Below are 20,803 nucleotides of genomic sequence, written 5' to 3'. Positions count from 1 at the left end.
TTTAATGAAAAAAAGGGGAAAAATAACTCTGCTACATGCTGAATCAATAAGATCAGAACAGAGATGTGCAGGGAAAACTTATGGCAAGTTTGCTCAGGCAAGACAAAGAAAAAGACTGCCTCGGAATATTTTGCTGTTTACAGTCATACAACTTGCCAAGGAAAATATGAGTGTGTATAGACTGATACTGTACTTATGCTGCCACAGACCTCAGTCACAGCCTTCAGCACTCCCCCAGATGTGTCTTTCCTTTCTCAGAGGGCAGAGCTGGGCACAGAGTGATCCACGGATGCCACTGAGCAGCCTGGCCCTGGGGCTGCTAAGGTCTTGCCAATGTGGGAAGGTTTTACTACTTTGAATAGTACAATTAAATCAATATAACTACAGCAGCATAATATCATCTAGAGGAATGCTTGCTCCAGACTAAGAGCATTTTCTAAATTCGGTTTAAATCTCTTCCAATGTGATACAAACAATGCACTTCTCTGCCAGAATAAAAGTGTCCAGATAAGGAATTATTTAAATTCATATGTTTCCCACTGATCTCTTTTTATGCCTCAGTTTCTCGTACTAACCTCGCTGCTTAAAGATAAAAACATAGGAGATTTGAGGCACTTGGTAATAGAGTTAATAAAAAGCTAGCTTTTACACAGGCTTTCCAACAGTAGATCTCCAAGTATTTAAAAAAGCAGATTACTCCTGTTTTGAAGTTGGAGAGCTGAGTACCTGAGGCCACTTGGCCAAGCTACCCAGTAAGTAAGAGATCTGACAATAAAACCCGTTCACAGCACAACGCGTCTCACCCCGCAGAGCTAGGATTTCTGCCCATCCTCAAGATGGGATGGAAAAGGGTCAAAGTGGCAGGAAACAGAGAAGAAAGCCCAGAACAGTGTGGGCTGGCATCATTGCTACAGCGGCCAGGCCCAAGACAACACTCAGCAGCGAAGCCCCGTCCTTGCCAACACCTGCTCATCCTTAACGCGCCATCGCTCTCCGGGCAGGAGCCCCCCTCCCAGCCGAGGCTCACGGATCTCTGGGGTGGTGGGTGGTCCCCTGGTACTTTCTGGCCCGAGCTGTAAAACAAACCCAGAGGAGGAGACAAATGGAAAGAGCAGCTTCAAATTCAACTAACTCCAGGCATCCTAGCCCAATATTTGAGCTTGGCAACACAAGTATTAACAGTCTTTTACACATTAAATGAGACCAAGGCTGGTGGCTGTGGCATGAAGGAGCATATTTCGGCACCCATAGTCTCTCCAAAGACCCAAACCAGGTTGTGAAAGCTACCCCAACACAGTCCTGTGCACAGCAGGAAACGATCAATCTTCTAAGCCCCTAATGAAAAAGAAAGCGCTTTCTTTCCATGGGGTAAGCAGTAGCAGTTTAAACCACAATAACAGTTCCAGTGACCACAGTGTCCTAATTTATTGGATCTCACATGTCTGTAAAAGCTGTTTTTTTAGTGCCTCTCCCCTCCTGCCTGAGCCTAAAGGACAGAGATGTTCCCCAGGAACAAAACCAGCACTATTCAACCGAAACAAGCAGCCTAGGAATTACAAGCAGACTTTGTTATCCCATTTGTTTCATTCCTGTAAGCAGCGCTACCTCTCCTCTCCCGTGCACTGCTCCAGCAGCCTGAGGAGCCCAAACAGAGGGAGAACACATGGGGCAGGAAGCTCATTTTATGGTGCTGGCGGACAGGCAGGTCGCAACTGGCAGCCCATTACAGGAGACTTGTGAAAGGGATTAAAGAGCCCAGCACATTCAGAGTCTCCTGACCTTCCCAAAGTGAGTGCAGAGGGTTTTTTGGTTCAGAAAATCCACCGTTTTTCAGGGTGCAGCTGTTTTTCCAGGAAGCCTGGTCCCTGGAAATTATGCTCAAGAATTGGGACAGCAAAGAAAACACCCTAGTGAAAAATATCGAGCATCCTGCCCACTCTGTGGGAGGGAGGGGACATGCAGAGAAGGACCAGGACCAGGATGGGATGGCAAATGGCAGCAGAGCTAGGAGGAAAATGCTCAACTAACAAGTTCTGTTGGCCAAGAGCCAGCGGGGTGCTCTTCCGCGGTGGCTGAAGTCAGGTATGACAAAACTTTTGGCTCTATCTCACAGCTGGGAAATACAGAGAGGAGGTGGGGAAAAAAAGTCCAGATGAATGCATTTCACATTGTCTGAAGGAGAAAGAAGCAAGATGAAGCTTGAAGAGGAGTTGGAGAAAATGCATACAAGCAGATACTTCGCACCGAGCAAGATCCAGGTGCTTCTGTGCTCTCCAGTCCCCACCCCAAGCAGAGCTTTACAGAGCGGTTGCACAGTTTGTCCTCACTGCACTCGGTGAAGCTGAGGAACCACTAGTAGAGAGGGAACTGAGACAGAGAGATGTAAACTGATTTATCCCAGGTAACACAGAAGTCCGAAGCTGAACCAGTAACTAAATCTCTATCTTTGAGATCCTACAATAGTGCCTTAATTCCTGTTCATCCACGCTCCCTGCAAAAGCCATCCTGCCATATGCCAGGAGACTCCTGCTGAGAACAACCAGACCTAGACAGACACTGGAACCAGCTCCTCCTGCATCAGGGGATTACATCCCCCTCCACCTCCCCTTCCTTTCTTCCTCTGCTTAAAACAAACAGAGCGGCCTGCCCTTTCTTGCTGTTGTCAGCCAAAGGACTGCTCCTGGTCTGAGCAGATGCGGCCACTTCTTGTCTCTTGTCCCTGGAAGCAGCTGTCCTCAGGGAACCAGAGACCCGTGAGACGCAGCGCGTCCTTTGCTTCCCCAAGGCCTTTTCAGGTGTGCGCACGTGGGTGGGTGTGTTGTATGTATACAACATCTGATTCAGTTTAAAACGCTTTCCCTGATGGAGTAAGGGAGGCAGTCTGGCAGCTGCTGCTCCAAGGAATCCTGGCAGGTCTTCACGCCAACAGAATCCTTCTCCAAAAATAGGATTTTATTTTCCTGTTGGCTGAAGGTAAAGCTGCTCAAACCAACCAGCCCTCCTGTCTTGTCTGCGAAAGACTCTATTTGCCAGTTGGCTCCGGCCAGGTGAATCACTGCCCAGGAGCCTCCCCAGGGATGGAGCTTGCAAGTCAAACAATTTAAACAACAACAAAAAAAAGGTGGTGGTGGGGAAGCAGGGCTGAGGGTGAGAGGAGGCATTCACTGGAAAAAAAGAAGGAGAATAAAATAAACAAGTGTAGTTTATGTTGGCAGCTTACGCCTCTGAGAGCATTCTTGGTGGAGAGAGCAGACGTGAGCCCCTCCACAGGTGGGCGCGAAGGCAAGCAGGCTGGCTCAGACCCAGCGCCGGTTCCTAGAGCGGCGAGAGCCACCCTAAAGGGAGCCTGGCAAACCCTGTGCTCCCGGCGTGCCTGCTTGCTAGCTTTGACTCACGCAGCTGTGCAGGAGCCTTTGCCTTCTGCTCAGTCTAGACCTGGGACTGTGACAGCTTTCATCTGTGCAAAGGGAGATGCCATCCTCAGCTGGGTACGGGACTGACGGCCCTGCTGCAGTTCTGCTCCTTCGTCACCTGAAAGGGAGGTTTGCTCTCTCTGCCCGGGAGGTTTCACAGCTCCGTGCCACATCCTCTTTGGATGAAGATTTCATGGCATTTGTAAACATAACTGTCCCTCCAGCTGTGGGTGCACAGCCCTCCAGGACAGCCCATTCCACCTGAACATGAGCAGAAGTCCCCTGAAGCCCCTTCAGCCAAACATCACTGAAGTTAACTGACAGGCCCTCCACCCTCTTGCTCATCTGCTTTGTTCCTTTTACTCTTGTATACGATCTCTTCCCGTCTGTGGGGCTCTAAGAGTGCAGATTACACAGACCCAATTACCTAATGCTGAAGAGCACTGAATCTGCCACCACTCCTAATTATTTATGGCCAAGATTTCCAAATCAAGCAGCTCCCTATTTAAGAAAGTGAAGCAGCTTTGGTGATCAAAATGTTTTCAGACTCAAAAGTAATATTTGCATTATTTTTTCCTTATAATTTCTAATGAAAATCTGATATATGAATGAACATTTCCCTGAAGGAAGAAAGATGCTCTTGTGCTTAGGAGACCTTGCTTCAATTCTTCACAAGGTTTTTGAATGACGATGGACAAGTCACCTAGGGACATTCTTGGAAACAAACCATCTTTGGGTTTGTTTCTTTTCTTTCAGTAGAAGTTATGGGCCTTGGCGCCTTTCTAACCCTTTTCCCTGTGTTTTCAGTACTTTGTTTTGCCCATTCTTTAAAAAATGAAAGACACACTAATATTGTCCACCTTCCCAGGTTCTTTGGATAATGCAATCATGAACGTAGGAACACGTGCTGATATCAGAGTGACAAGTAACCACGCAAGCACCTCACCACAGAGATTTGGGGAACTCCAGACATGTGGAACACAACTCGGGCCAAAAAGAGATGGTGACATTTGCTCTGGGCTCGCGCCTGCATTTCAGAGTGGTGAACCAGGCTCAGAGGGGAGGAGAGCCCAGCTGCCCAGTTTCAGTGTCCAACTTAAGCATTAAAAAAGTCACTGACTGCTCAGACCAAACCTATTTTAAAAATTTAGGTTAATAAAGAAAAATTATAGCAAAGAATTGACTTAGATGGCTGACAGGAAAAATCCAATTCATGGGCTAAAACTCTCTCAGTAACAGAAAGTTTTTTAATTACTAATTTTCAGGACCTCCACTTGACTTTTCATGCAAACAGAATGATTAAAAGCATATTTTTTTTTTTTTAAATCAATCAGGTCTTGAAGAAGGCACCAAACTTTTTGGTGCTATGCTGGGGTACTGGCACAAGACAGAGCGAGCTACCCAAGTCCTGTCCATCAACTCCTACAGGCCATTTCTGCTCCTTCCTGCGGCTCATCTACGGATTTACCTGCACAAATAGGTCCTCAGCCTGCCCATTTCTCCGCTAACTTTAGCTGGCCATATCTGAAAGTACATCTCTATATGCACAGGGCCTACAGCTGAAGCTGATACTGGGCCATCAGCTGGGAAGGAATGCTTTATGGGTTGGAGGATGAGTTCACCAAGCGCTCCGGTGAATCAGGGCTGAGCAGTGAAGCTATGTGGAAGAGTAAATATTTATTTTCTGAGGATATATATGGCTAACATCATTTAGGATCAGTTTAAAAATCATTCCCATTTCTTTCAAATCTTAGGAAATGGCTTGTGGACCAACACACTGAACTACCGCCTAGCTAAGTGGGAAACCACAGTTTATCCCTACTTCTTTAGAAAATTTTCCATTTTAATTACAATATTTCTTTAAAATGTTTCTCAGTGTTCGAAGAGAAGCACAGCTCCATTATTCCTCCTTTTTTTTGGTAGGTAACAAGGTCTCAGTGACAAAAGAGACATGGCTGGACCCTTAGCAGCCCATGTGAGCCATGACACTCAGTGCTGTAGGTGAGAGCTCTTAGGGTGTATGCCTATGTCATGTTTCTTATGAGAAAAGCCGTATGGGCTGCCTCTTTCCACTCCCAGGGAGCCCACTTAAGTCAACTGGAGTTTGGCAATTATTTATTAAGAGCTACTTTGAAGTGCTGTTACCAGTTTGCCATATCTCAACTTGTGCGGTGCAGGAGACTCTTGCTTGGTTCACTCCAAATGCAAGGGAGGACCTCAGCTGTATCCAAAGCAGAGAAAAGATTGGAGCAAGAAGAGAGGAGCTGTTTATCGTCTTAGTCCCTACAGAGAGGAGCAAAATTTATTTTCTCAGTAATTTGCGGTTATGCCAGCCTTTCCAGACACATGGCAAAACATGTCCCCCCATTGTTTGCATGGACAACAGCTGAGACTGTGTAACTTGGCAAAGCCTCACGCACTTACGTTCACCACTAAGTTATCTTAGCCATATATCAAAAGGTTGGGGGAAGCTGTAAAACGAAACCTTCCTAACCCAAAGGCAGCCTTGCTTTTTGCTGTCTAGTGTCTCCCACAAAGCAATGTCTTTCCATATGATGCAACAGCCTGCCCGTATTGGTGTGGAGTGCAGGGGTATCACATGCACTTCTAACAACTTATCAGATGAAGAAAAAAGTATATATTGAGACTTGGTGTTCACTGGAGGCAGGAGTTAAGACGTTAACTTTAAAAGTCAACATGGAAGAAGACAGTAGACATGAAAAACAGCCTGGCAAGAAGGCGCCGCCGCATTACAAGCTGAGAGCTGGCAAGGGGGACCCCAACTGTGGTCAGCTCGTGGAAAATGGATGCCAGATTCGGCAGCTTGCCACCGCGTTGATGCTCACAACAAATACTGAGGCTACGTTAGAGCTGCCAGATCACTGCTGGCTCTCACAACCTCCACATTGTGGCTGACAGGCAGAGGGAAGGGAGACTTCCGGACTCACCTATGCACTGATCCCTAATACTTAAAATCCACATGCCACTTTACAGCAGCTCTTCCTTGACATCTGAGCAGTAATCCTTGGCATTTACATGCTAAGTTTCAACCACTGAGCTCAAAGGAGAGCGGAGTGTGTTATCCCTGTTTTGCACACAGCCAAGAACAGCCAAACAGCTTGTCTGAAGTTGCATGCCATGGGGAGAAACCAGGTCTCCCATCCTCTTCCTCCTCCTGTGCAGTCACCAAGCAATGCAGCATCTCCCCACCTTGCCTTGGCAGACTCCAGCCATTCTGGCGGGCAGAGGTGTCAGAGTCTGGCCACGCATCCTGAGCACAAACCCTCCCTCTGTGCCTGCTACTCACACAGCCTACTCCACCTGTCAAGCTATCTCCTGGGAGCAGCACTTCAGCAACACGTTGGCACTTGCCAAAGGCTGTGCAGGGCCCGATGGCAGAGCCCGTGCTGCCAGAAGGCGTGTGCCTCCTTTGCCTGAGGTTAGCAGGCGGGCAGGAACCCCCATCGTGCCGCCCGACAGCTGGTGGGACAACGCTGCGTATCACTTGCAAACATGAGCTACAGGAGGACAAAAGAAAGAACAGTAATGATGAGCACAGCTAGACAGGCAGGGAAGCCGAAATGCCTGCTTGTGGTAATAATGACTTGCTCATGCTACTGTTACCTAAACCTTCCAGCCCTGGGGATGCCCTGATCCTGTGCTGTTTTGTAATCCAAGTGATGGACCCTTTGGGCCAGGGCTTTTCTTTCACGAGGCATTTGCATGGTACCTGACAGGGTGAGGTTCCGAGTGTTCAACTGAGCTCCAGCTACAGGACCAGCAGCACCAACAGGTTCTCAGAAAAATATAAAGAAACCTCAGCTGTGTTTGGCTAAATTGTGAATAGACCTCAGACAAACCCAAGAATTACTAAGTATATCTTGGAACTAAACTTTGCTCCTTCCTTTCCATCCCTTTTAAAATAATACTACTAATAAAACACATTGTAAGCAAAAATCAGGCATAAGATAGCACAGCTGATGCAATATTGATACTCTACATGAAAAAAGAGATACAAGCACCCATCAATAACGAAGATGAACAAAAAAAGAGCTTAAAGCTCTTTGGATACATTTCCTGAAAGTTCCCCTTTAAGTCTCTTTCTCTAACAGGGCTTGAGAACTTCTGAAAATATTACACTCTATTTGAAGTTTAATATAATCTGCAGCGCAGACATTTCTGATCGTAGCTACCCATCTCCCGCAGCATACGAAAAGCATATCGCTTTCAGCTTTGCACTCCTTCAGTGATGACTAGCTGTATGTCCTCTTCCTGTGGGTCACCTCCTTGAGTGACAGTACCTCTCCTTTGTAAGGATGAATTAGGACTGATACGTCGCCTATGCATGCCAAGATAAAAGGTGACAACAGCTTCTCTCGTTCCTTCCCCCCAGCACGGTGCAGACCACAGCCTTGCTGCCCTCACAGCAATGGGGCTTTTTTTAATCCTCTATTTTTTTTTTTTTGCCAGCTGCTCAACCATAAAAATCCAGAAAAACGCCATAAAAAGCCATTCTTTTCAGCCACTGCATTGGCAAGACGGAAGGTTTAAGCAACCAGTTGCTTCAGCTCCAGGCCTCCAGCCTACCTCTAAAACAGGCAGCAGATCCAGAGACGTACAGACTCATGTTATTTCAGCCTCCCTAGTGCGTTGTACTTTAATCGTAATTCTCCCCCTAGCCCACCCCCAACCCTTTCCTTGCTCAAGAGTTCGCCAGGGCCCGTATGTTAGAAATGCACTCGCCTCCTACGTCGCTGATGCACTGCAGGGAGAGCAGAGCGGGAGGTGGAGTCAGCCGTTTCCACGACAGATTCACCATGTCCCTCACAGCTCTGCAAAACTTAACTTCCCTGGAAGGGTTTCAAGATCTGACTCATGTCCAGTTCTTCTATTTTAATCATTCCCTCTTACATCATTCTCGGAGGCCCACGGTGTCACATGCAAACTCCCCCAGCCCCCCGCTCCTCCTCTGCCGAGCACTTAATCTGTTGCCATCTCTCATCCCAAACAAAACTAGGTAGAGAAATATATTTGATACCAACTCCTTCCCTACTCTCCAGAGCATTTACTAGCTTTGGATGGTAGCTAATAAGGGCTTCCAAGAGCTCTCCATCGCAGTGACAACACTGAAATAGAGCAGGAACAGTAGCTGCGCCAGCAAACCTAGCAGTGCGGGGATGCGAGAGACCAGAAAAATCAGAGCAGGCTCACTAACACTGCAAACCAGCTGGGAGACAGCACAGGCCAAGAGATAAGTGTTGGGAAGGGAACAAGGTCAGCTGGCTCCTACTTTCCATTCTCCCAGTGACTTCCTGAATAACTCTGGATGTCACTTAATCTTTTTGTTCACGCTCGGAAATACAAATCATCAGCATCGGTCCATTCAAGATTTCTTATTAAACCTGATATCATGAAACGGGGATGGAGCCAAAACTCTCCGAAAGAGCCGAGTAGAACAAAGGTGCTCATGCGCAGCCGTTTAATCGCTTCTCTAGATCCCAGCCTAAATGCCTCCACGGTTGAGAGATTCCCCGCTGATCTCAGGGGAGCCCCTTGTTTGTAACAGTGACCGCCAGACAAAAACTCTTGCCTCGTAGATTACAAATGCTAGCCAAACAACAGCTGGAACGCTTTGAGCCTCCAGCACGCTTGCACAAGGCAGAGAGCAGAAACCCTGTACCTAACGACAGTTGCTTTGTTTGTTTTACTCTGGTCAATGAGTCATCATTACATCGACCGGCTCTCTGGAATTATTCATCACAGAGGTTTCTGGTGCAACCAGCAGCTTACAAAACTATAAAGATCTGGTACAGACTTCCACTACCCCCTAAAAAAAAATCTGTTCGACCTCCCCCCGTCCCAGGGAGAGACAAACAGCCAGCCAGGATGAATGTGGCACTGTTGGGATGTTTGCATGGCTTTTACTGTGAGAACACCAGCAAGCGGTAGGCGTGGGACTCCTGGAAAGCACGCGTTCGCATGCAAGGGTGACAAGGGGAAGGCACTGCATTTTTCCGTGTGTGGGTGAGTGGACATTTTACAAGGAGCCTGTGAGTGCAATAATGTCAGGAGATCAAGAGAAACCCAGGCTAACACGAAGGGCAAGGTGCAAAGGCAATGAGACACACCAGAGCCTGAATGTGCCTGATCTCTCCACTGACTCCTGGAGCAAAGAACTTTATACATTTTGCTAAAGGAAGCACGCAGAACTGCTTCGAAGAAGGCTGATGTGGGAAAGGCTTTCCTTTCTGTCCTTTCCCTGTTTCCTCTACTCATTTCAGTACTTTTCCCACCTGCTTTTATTTTGCTTTTTGCTACAGCCAGCACAAACCCCCGTCTTCTATGCAGCTCTCTCAGTTTCCACCTTGTATTCAGCCCTACCTGCAAGCACCTCTTCCTCCTGGCCAAGCTCTCAAATCTACCTGGTCTCCTTGCTCCTCAAACATGTCTTCATCCGATCTGCTACTGCTCTAACTCTGTAAGTCTGTACAACCACCATGGACAAAAAGGTTTCTATACAAAAGTGCACTTGCATTATACAAAGCAGGATGGTACAAGGATTGGAGAGAACCACAGCAAGAAGAGGCAAACGTGACGGGACTGGTGGGAGCACAGCGCAGCAGATGTAACAGAGCGAGCACAGACACCTGGGATGCTGCAGTCACGGTGGGGAATTAAAAAGTGCATTCAGGGAAGAGGCTGGCCAGAGGGAGGACAGAGGGGAAGACGTTGCAGAAGAGAATCTGAGAAGTGTCAGATCCAAGGGAGCGTGGAAACAGTGTGAAAAAGAAAAAAAATGCTTGCGAAGTGGGCAGAGCATGGAAGAAAGGAAGAGAACAATACTTGTATCTTCAGTTTTCTTCCTGCTTGAGAAAAGAGACATGGAAAAGTTTGTTTGATCTCCCCATTTAGTTCCCGTCAGAAGATATGAAGGGACCCAGCCAAAAGCCAGGTGCTTTGTTTCCAGTTTCATTCAACAAGGTCTGCATAATAGACGAGGAAAAACTTTACCGGCCTACCCATCTTGCCCCTCTTCCCAGGAACTCCAGGGATCCCCTGCAAGGAAAACACACAGAGAAAAAAAATAATAGGTCTGGTTGAGAAAGCAAACAGCCAACCAACAATACAAAACAAAACTAGAAGAGAAGGGGGAATGCAAAACAGGCTAATGACTGCGGCATTGTTCAGGAATCAAAATGTCAGCTACTTGCAGTCAGCTGCGAGAGCAGAAGACAATTAACCTTCACCCACTAACTACGGCCCTCCCTGAGGGCACACGCAGGCAGCATCCACACCCAGGGCAACAGGCTGAAGCTGTGCTTAGCAGGAGCAGTCATTAAGCTACTGGTCTGGAACCGAATGAAGGCCGCTGCCAAGGCACTCGCTGGAGAACTTCTGTTTATGTTTCTTATTTAGTTATACAAGCATTAAATCAGCGACTCTAGAGCGCAGGGTAGTCCCCTCCCAGGCAGGCACACACACACTCACTCCCACATGCTCCCGGGGCCTCTCATTTCTGGAGCTTGCATTTGAGGGAGAAAAAGCTGGAACAAAATAGTCTTCATCTTACAGCGACCTTCCTTAGGAGCTCTTGCAGTGGGAAGAGGGGGTCCTTGGATGGGTAGAGGTCAGGCAGGTGGGGGGACGTGGGGGAGAAGAGCAAAAAAGCAAGGGAGGTCCCGCAAAGCTCTCAACGCACGGATTTGGAGAAGGCACAATGAAAAGGATGGGGGGAAGGGAGGATACATGGCAACAGCAGCCACAGCTGCCCGTCCACAGGCCCCAGTCTTGACTGCCCAACTCGATGCAACTGGAAGGAAAGCCATTGTCAGAAAGCCCCAGGCACTGTCCCTTCCAAGAACCGGGCTCTTTCCAGACGCCTCCAGTTGGACACCCAAAATGCTGGGACACTGTGGCTGGGATGTCACTCCTGTGGGAGCAGGGAATTTCCACGTACATTCCCCCCGCCCCCCCCCCCATCCCACTAAGATGAACTAGTAAGGAGGAGGAAGGCAGGTTTTTAAGTGAAGGAAAATATAGAAAAACTCCTCTCTACTCAACAGTGAGGTCTGAGGACCCTGTCTGAAGCCTAGGTTTTCCTGAGCTGCTTAGCAACATCACACCTACATGTCCCTACACAGGTCTTCATGCAAGGGTGGAAACAGGCTAAAGAAGTTTAATGGCTAAACATTAGGCATGCTTGCCTCCTTTCCTGAGGAACAAAGGATAGAGAAGGTTACAACAGGCTCTGAAGAACTGTGTTCAAGCAACACACCAAGGTTTTCTTCACAAAATACTCACTCGTTCTCCATCAGCCCCTGGTAGCCCAAATAATCCTGGGAGACCAATATATCCCTAAAGAAAAGAGGAAACAAGTAGTCAAATACATTTCTCCATTAGCAACCAGTCAGTCTGTCTTTCCTGAACAGCAGAGCATCCTCCAGCGTTGGTCAGTGGCAGCCGTGATGAAATAAACCTTGAGGCAAGTGTATATGCCCATGGACTGCATGGTGCTGGCTTCCACGATGTAGTCCAAGGGCACATACCCTCACACCAGGGATCATGAGGACTCCAGGCAGGAAGAGGCCAGCAAGAAGAAACCTTACCTGGGCTGGCTCTGAGTGTACCTGAGGGAAACGGAGCTTGGTTCAAGGTTAGCAAGAGTGATAGCAAAAGTAATCCACGTGCCTACACCTCCTTTCGTCTCTCCAAGGGCTCTTTCCCTGCCTTTGGCACTCATTCCCAACTGTGTTGCGAAAATGTCCTGTTGTGCCAAGCCCTTTCTGCTTGTCTTATGTCACGTGATGGTCGCACGCTGCAGCCCCTTCTCACGCAAACACCACCTTCTCCTGGCATACCAGGCTGCTGACCACCTTGTTGCTGAGAGAGGAGCAAATCAGTAATGGTTCTGCCTAAAGCCTTTCCCTGCAAACTCTGTTGCACCACCAAGACCTTTTGCAAACACTTTGTCAACTCAAGCGCCAAGGGCCCTGCCTGGGCAGGGAGAGGCTGAGCGTGCTACTCCAGGCTCTTTGGATTGGTGTACGAGGCTCAACTTGTACATACGTACAGATCCTCTGACACCCAACTGTAAAGAAGCCTCCTTTGCACCAACGTGCTTCACACAAAATCCGCTCCTTTCACACTCATTGGCAGGCGTTGCATTTTCAAGTATGCGACATTTCTCTACGGCCTTGGGATCCTGCTCTGACAGGACACAAATGCTACATTTCCCTTCTCTTGCAACAATTGAAGCCTTGTGTTTAATCCTCTTTGCTCAGCAGTTAGGACAAAGTTACCTTGTGTGCTGGTCCTTTGCAAAGGACTAATTTGTGCCAAACATGCAGAATCAAGAGGAAGTGAATTTCAGCAGGGAGCCCCCTCAGTGGCACCTCACTGTTACAAGATCCAAGTGTTAACACTGATTTTCTCTCATCTTTCTTTCTCCATCATCGCTAAATCTCTTACTGTCAACCCCACCACATTTTTCCACCAGTCCGTTGCTCCCTTTAGGTTGCGCTTCCTTTAGGGATGATACCTAGCTGGAAAATATGGCCACATTAAAATGACGCTGTCTGCCTTTGCCACCTGAGCGCCAAGACAAACCATGTAACTCCTGAACTACTTCCTGCAGAAGAAAAAAATAGAGGTGGGGGATGGAAAAGAGTCCATAGTTGGCTCCCTCAATCCACAAAATGCAGATATCTCACCCTCGTACCCAATACCGATTGACTGCAGTTGGACTGAGAAATGGCTTTCTTGGGCAGCTATAAATATATCAGTCCTCAGCACTCAGGGGTGCAAAGTGGAAAATAATTTTCAAGTCTTACATTCTGCACATCTACCACATGATAATTACATGAGCTCCTGGTTAGGCCAGTGAAACAGATGCACCAGGGAAAACTTTATCACTTGCAGAAGTAAGGTGAGCAAGCTGTGCTATCTCAGATCTTCTGCTCTCCTGCAGGACATGGAACATGCCATCTCCCTCCCCAGCTCAGGAATATAGCTAGCTACAGGGTCAGCATTTGTTTATTCCTTGCAGTTTTCCTAGTGATGAAAGGCAGCTGGTTGAATTTACTGCATATAGAGAAAGTATCACATGTTAGAGAAAGAGGGGATTTTATTGGCTCAGAATCTCATTGTGAATTTATAATTCCAGGAAAAGAACAAAATGTGATTAACGAGAGTCTCAATTGCTAAAAAAATAAAAATAATCCTTTGTGGTGAGAATGAACCCCCAGCAATTCAATTTGGTGAGCAAAACCAGGCAGAACAGAGATATTAATGTTTGTATTTGCACATGGCTTCAAGATGCTGGCTTGCTATTCTGCGTAATGATATAAATCACTCCCAAACCCAGGACTGTACCCAAAAGAGCCCATATTCAGCATGGTCGAAGACCGCTGAACCACACTTATTGAAACTAAAGAGGCCTTTGGGAGATGGGGCTTGCAGAAAGTTCAGACTTTGGTCTTTGGTAGGAATTTGTATGCCATTCTTTCCTCTCCTGCAATGTGAGCTCTGAAGGGGTTGACTTTGTATCATCACCACTATTAGTGAACTTTGATTTTGGTACATTCCATGTTTAATTTAAAAAATTTAGCAGTGCTTCAATAAACAAGTGGTGCGCAGTTCAAATCCCCCGAATCCAACAAATTACAAGAACTAGTCTCAGGATTGCAAAATTAAGCATAAAGTTTCTTGAGAAGCCTTTGGTGAAAACAAGTAGAGAAAAGACAAATGAAAGCTGCTTACCCGACTGCCTTTTGGACCAGCTTCCCCTATGGGGCCAGGTAAACCCTAGAACAGAAGGGAAAAAACAAAGACAAATGTGGACAGGCTTTAACTTAACTTAATGAGCAGTGCCAAATCCCCAGCACCGTCCCTGCGTGGTTCTGCTTTCAGCGCCGAGTCCAAGGCGTATCAACAAAGCAGACAAAAGGACAAAATGATACAAATAACAAATCTCCCATTGTTGGGGAGCTGGGACTCTGCAGAACCTGAGACTGCTGCACATAGCGAACCTCCCCTGCGGCTGAAGCAGAGATTTCTGACCATAAAGACCAAACGGCTAACGCAGCAGGGTGCCCAGAGGTTGTGTTACACTTCAGATGCGACATACAGTGATGCTCTGTACCCAGCAGCTCTCGGTTCATTTTCCTGCCTAACTGAACACATGCATAGCAAATGGCAAATGTATTTCAATACCTGTTTAGGGAACACAGGCTGGCCCTGATGCAGTGAGAAAGCCCTTCAAATTTCTACAGCCTACAAAGTCACTTAGCAGTGCAGGTACTGCATACCTCTAACCCTTTGCAGCATCAACAGCTATGGAAAAAATTGAAAATATGTTCCCCATTCTACTTCTATGCCTATTGCTGCTCACTTAAAGTACTGTGAAAAAGAACCCTGTAAAAATGCATGATGAATTTTCATGTTTATTGTCTTCTAGCAAGTTTCCAGCTCAACTTTTTTCTAGTTCCAAATGTTGTTGGGCTTTTTTGGATGAGGTTGAAAAAAAAAAAGGCTAAGTCCATATTTTCTTTAGCTGGCAGCACTGCACACTCAGCCTGGGATCTCAAAGTCAGGTTGTGCTCTTTCCTGTCTCTTGCATCGTTGCCAAAGATTTCAGCCATCGGGGTGAAGTTAACAATTCTGCCTATGATGCGCAAATCAAAATAGAGCCAAGCTCTCTCTCCCATAGCACTGCAGAGCCAGCACAGCTGACAAGAGTAACAAGTAGTAAAATCTCAGTTAAGTAAACAGCTCTGATGCTGGATACACACAGCATTCAGATATGCTGAAGAAAACTGCCTTAAAAAAAAAAAAAAGGTCACTTTCCTCACCCAACCCACATTTTAAGAAAGCACTTTTGTTCACGTATGTCAAGTGCAAAGATTTCACCCTGCTTATGTGATGGGCAGAACCCTGCTGTGAATTGCTGAACAGCATTCATTAACCTTGTGTGACCAATATAGTTCGGACCGCTTCATATTAGTCATCTAACACACATTCACACCTAGGAGATTCTTTGGCACGCAAATCTGTAAGAGCTTTTCAGAGTATGAATGGAGCATTTAGTCAGGTGCATAAAACTCTCATCCCGTTCTACCATTTGCGCTCTCCAGCATGCATCTGTGTATTCCACCTAAAATTTGCTAAGTGAGGTATCAATTTAATTTCAAATTTAAAATAGTCTAAGGCAGGGGGAACGCAGACTTGTTCTGCATATCTAGTTGACATTTAGTCCCATAATCTGCACATCTGCGTAAAAACTCACATACGAACTCATGAGAAGTCTGAAACGCTCATGACGGGCTGCTTTGGGTCTTTGCATCTGCCTAGCCTCTTAGCTATGTACTTAAATATAAACATGGGGGGATCCAACATTAATGCGTCCGTTTTAGAAAACCATGACAAACTCATTTTCCTGTAAAATGTTACAGGGCTAGGTCTTCCGCCCTGCAACAGATTCCATTTAGGGCCTTACAAATTACTCCTCTTCATTTTCTTCCTACTACTCAGCATCTCAGATCATTAAGACAATAAAGCATCCAATCTTGATCCATTTTCCTTTGCACACTCCTCCGTTCCTAAAGTTGTCCTCGTGCATTTTTGTCAGAATGAAAACAAAGACTTGGTTTTCTTTCATCATCTTTTTTGCAGCTGCAAATACGATTTTTAGATCTATTTATGGTCCATGCATCCTTTTGTATGTATGTATATATATATGATTATGCTAGTGAATTTTACTAGTGAGAGTCCATTTAAATCTTTTCTTTCGGTAATACGCCTTTTTCTGTCCCAGGTTTCTCACCTGTTCAGCATTAGATGTAAACTGTGCCTAAAAGTGAAGGGTTAGCACCTTGCAGGTATGTTTCCCTGCTCTGCTGTTTTGTTTTTTTTTTCCCCTGTTATTATACTGAAGCAAAAATTTGTCAGATTTTGCTACAGAAATTCAAGTTTTATCCGTCTAGGCATAAAATACTTTCTAACAACCTTCCTGTCCCCCAGAGTCGAAAGGCTGTGTCATTGATACAGCATCTTGGGGAGGGAAGAAAGAAAATATTCAGACATATTCTAGAGGTCTGCGCTGTCTTTAGTGGGGCATGTATTTAGCAGGGCATATATTTAGCTACCTGCACACCCAAATCCCTAGTCTGTGCACAGCACGATGAGATTTACTGCACCTGCCTGCCAGGATAACCTTTGGCACCTGGACTTCCATCTGGTCCTCGTTCGCCCTTTGGAAAGAAAAAAGAAAAGGCACAGAAGGTAAGGGGAATGTCACACTTGGGAAGCCTTCTTAGCTGCTTCATTCTTTGAGCTGGGAGGAAAGGAGGGTGGAGTGGATTAACCTGCTGCAAATTTATAGAGAGGAAGAAAATACTAAGGGTAGACAGTGGAATAAATTAATGAGGGGGAATAAATTAATAAGTTAATGACACACAGAAGCCAAGTCAATAGGATCCATGCATTAAGCAAGTGTTGCTATTTCTCCTTCTCCCTCCATCTGCAGTGAAAGCAGCAGATAGTTTGAAACAAGGAGGCTAAGAGAAGGTGTAAGGCTGCATCTATATCTGGCATATGGAACCGTTTTACTGGTGGGGAAGCACCGCCAAAATTCTTCAAAACTAAACGGATTCATGTATAATATCCTTTAACATCATTGCTAACAGGGCCTGCTATTCATTGCCTTTTTTTTTTTTCTGAACTGCAAACATCAGACTTAACCAAATAAAGAAGGGGGAGAAAATGGGAGAGGGGGAATGGGAGGGGAATTACATGTTAGTACGCAATATGATGTGGTTAGTAAACTCCAGGTGAAATTAATGTAAAAGGAAAAATAAAGGGGGAGTAGGGTAAGCTGGTATTTCTTCCACCACGTAACCTTAACATGGTTGAGCAATAAAAATCAGTAATTAAATTTAGAAACTCCAAGGCAGCCTCCTCCCACCAACCTGCTGACGCTCGGTCAGTGCACGTGCACAGCTGCCGGTCACTGCGCATCCCCCGCGGGTACCCAGCCGCCCCGGGAAGGAGCTGGCTCTCCACACTGAGCAGCCTGTACAGGATCCAAACTAGCACCAGAGTTAGCAAATCCATCCCTCTTTAAAGGTTCAGCGTTGGAAACTGGGAAGACTCACCTGGTCTCCAGGGTGACCCGGTGGTCCAGGGTAGCCTTTATATCCCTGTTAAAATAGGATGGAAGAGGTGAATGAGAAGAAAAAAAAAAGAATAATAAAATAATCTGGTTTAGGTTTGAATTTCTCTTTGCAGGGGGGAGTAAAGTTCTGAGGAGAAGCAGGTCTTTAGATACGGGATAGCACTACACAATCGCACAAACTTTTAATGTGCTGCTTTGTGCTTGCACCACCCAAACCCTGCCGGTGTTCCCAGGCTGGGCAGCAGCAGCCGGCAGCCGCTGGGGTCTGCCCCGGTGGGTACTCAAGGACTTGCTCCACGAACAGACTTAGAGTTGTATCTACGCTCAGATCTGTCTGTTTGTAATCTACACCTTTAGCAAAGCTTAATCCTTAGGAAACCACAGGCTTGTAGGGTAAAACGCGGGCTTTGGGCAAGCTGGGGGACTACACAACACGCGCATTTCGGAGTGCTCACTTTCGCTTTAGAACTTGAAATGCCACAGGAAACACCAAAACGACCATTTACCGTCACAGGAAACTTCAATTTTGTTTCTGGCTCGAATTTGTCTAGCTTCCAGCTTTTCTAATCTAATTATTACAAGGTATGACAAGATCCAGAGTCCTTCGTTATGAAGCTACCTAAAACTGTGAGCAAGCTGTCTCTTAACCTGCTCTCTGCTGAATTAATTAGAATGAGTTTCTTAATCCAGCTTGCTAGCTGGCAAGTGTTGCAGGCTTCAAATCATTCTTGCAGGTCTTTCATAAACCTGCTTCAGTTTTTCAGGTTGGTTTTTTTTTTTTGAGATGCAGACACTGGAGCAGGACAAAGGCAGCCTGTTCAACTGCAGGCTGATCAGTATGTATTTTAAGAGAGTTTGCTTTCTCCAGGGTTTACCTAAAGCTCTCTTCAAACACTGAGTAAATTCTGCAAGTGACAGGCACTTCAGTTTTTTTTCCCCTCTCCTTTATTATCTTGCTTCAGCTATTTAAAACAAACTCGTTTCCATCAAGTGGAGTCAGAGCAGATTAGAAGATTAAATTCAGTTACAGACAATGACTGTTTAGCTGGGCTACTAGCAAGCTTAAAAAAAAGGGCAGAAAATTTAACCTGAAACAAATGGAGAGAGAAAATAAGCAAGAAACACTCCTTGCACAAACACTACTTGTTATTTCTATAACAAGATGCTTTCAGGGTGGGTTACAATTGCTAATTGTGCCTCAGTCTCTGCTCCTCACCCTGTCCCAGCCAGGGCTCCCAGCACGCGCTGCCCGTCTGCGAAACCCCCAGGGAGCATCCCCCTGCTCTGGAAGCCATAACCAAACCCTGGTTTGGCCAAGGACTTGGCCTTTTGCTTCACTCGCCAGATGAACCCAGGCCTGTTTCTGCTCCCAGGTCCACACCTCTGCTTAACGGCTTTTTTATTCTTCCCATGGGCTATTCTAGACCTGCAGCCTAAGCCTTCGCTGGCGGAGGTATGCAATGCTCTCAGCCATCCTGGCTACTACCCACTCCCCTTTGCGTTCCTCCTTGCTCATTATTTCAGACATTTTGGCCTGGAAAAACATTGATTCCCTTTTCACCGATTCTCTCCTGCTTGATCTTGTTGATGTGTCACAACCTGGTCTTTTGACTGAGCTGCACCCCCTGAGAAGGGGGTGGCTGACCTAAAAGACCATTTGGCTACCGGCTGACCCTTATTTGAACCACCTAGAAGGTCCTGAGCACTGTTAGTGCATTTCAGCCGGTGGCTCCTAATTGGAAGCGCCTCAGCAGCTCTTGGAGCAGGACCAGCAGATGGGACTCCCTGCCCCTCTCCAGGAATCTGCTCCATGAGATCCTCTCTTGCTTATCCTCTCCCTGGCTCCTCGACAGAGGCTCAGCGTTAGCAGAAAGGAGGGAGGATGCTCCACCCTGGTTGGGTGTCTGACCTGAAGGAGAAGGCACGTTGTGAAGGTCCAGACCCACCCAGGCGTGGAAGACCCAGTATCGGTATCACCCGTCCCTGGAGCGTGGACCAGCAGGGCGTTGTGCAGACGGAGAGCGTCTGTTCTGGCCCCCCCTCATCTCTTCCAGAGAGAGCTGCCAACAGAAACAGCCCTGGGTTCAGCATCTCCAGACGTGCCCTGGGATTTAACACGGAGCCCATGGGGTTTCCTCCTGGGGCCTCTGCCCAGCTCCTCCAGCCACTGCCTGGAGCAGGAACCACCTTTGTCTCCGGACAGCCGGAGCACCTACTTCCACGGATACAAACACTTAGAGATGTCTCGCTCCCTCCACTGATAAGAAAGAGGTGCCCTGCTTGGCCGCTTCAAATCATTCTGCTCTATTTGGGTTCCTGCAGGTTCCTTTCAAGCCTGCAATGTCCACCCAGGGCAGGTGGTTAGATGATAGCCCCTTGAGATGCTCAAAGCACGTCCTGAGCTAACGTCTGCACCAAGCATTGCATTGCTATCTCTATAATGGTAACTGAATGGCACTGAAGTTAAATACGTAGACACCCTACTACTGTTGCATCCTATTAAATATCCTCCTCACTATATATAATGAGCTCTGGGAAGCTCCGGATGTGTGTTTCTTCATAGTACACTGCAGTTATTCTGTCTCAGGTTAATTATAGCGAGAAAACAGAAAAGCTTGTGTATGCTAAAGTTGGCTGCAACGTGAAAGTATTTACCTGCTAAAATCCTCTCCAAATAGCACTAAAATGACAGGGCAGAGGGTATGAAAACAACTGCATTTGCTCTTTTATCCAAACACTTCCTGATGATTACAGGGTGCTTAACACAAAGGGCTGTGATTTAGAAAGGAAATTGCACTCCAGTGAAGGATTTACTCATCTGTGATGATATTTATAATCCACGCTCTCCTAGCTAAAAAGGATCATCCTGCACTTTGATAGGAAATGTGAAGAGTAAAGAGGCCAGCGAATGAGATGTGCATGACAGGATGTGTTTTGAAGCACTGACCAATTCCCAGCTCCATCTTTACTCTCTGAGTGACTTTAATGAAGCTTCTTCTCTCTCACTGCTGCTGTCTTCTACAGTCTTGCACTTTGCTACAACCATTTTCTCCTCCACAGCTGGGAGGCTGGGAGCAACGATGCAGTGCTCTGCTGAGATGTATCTGCAAGGCGGCTGGAGTCTGCAGCCCACAAACAAAAGCCAAAGCCCACAGACACCTCATAGGCACCAGAGGGAAGGGCAGAGCGGACAGCCAAGTCCTGCCACCTTTCCCGAGAA

At 46.7% G+C, this 20,803-nt stretch overlaps 1 protein-coding gene across 3 annotated transcripts in view; it reads right to left on the bottom strand.

Annotated features, from left to right (window-relative positions):
* Positions 1–20,803, bottom strand: part of COL27A1 (collagen type XXVII alpha 1 chain) — a 165,348-nt gene that overhangs the window by 99,837 nt on the left and 44,708 nt on the right. For all 3 annotated transcript variants that reach the window (XR_012778234.1, XM_075519862.1, XM_075519863.1), the window contains exons 9-13: positions 17,564–17,608; positions 16,607–16,660; positions 14,172–14,216; positions 11,715–11,768; positions 10,425–10,469 (exon numbers count right to left, since the gene is read on the bottom strand). Coding sequence is in view for 2 of the 3 variants with exons in the window: in XM_075519862.1 (XP_075375977.1) it covers positions 10,425–10,469; positions 11,715–11,768; positions 14,172–14,216; positions 16,607–16,660; positions 17,564–17,608 (243 nt within the window). In the remaining variant the exon portion in view is untranslated. The remainder of the gene's footprint in view (positions 1–10,424; positions 10,470–11,714; positions 11,769–14,171; positions 14,217–16,606; positions 16,661–17,563; positions 17,609–20,803) is intronic.

Source organism: Mycteria americana, chromosome 17 (genome assembly GCF_035582795.1).
Source record: "Mycteria americana isolate JAX WOST 10 ecotype Jacksonville Zoo and Gardens chromosome 17, USCA_MyAme_1.0, whole genome shotgun sequence".
Taxonomy (NCBI): Eukaryota; Metazoa; Chordata; class Aves; order Ciconiiformes; family Ciconiidae; genus Mycteria; species Mycteria americana.
This window is presented reverse-complemented; position numbering and strand designations above follow the sequence as displayed.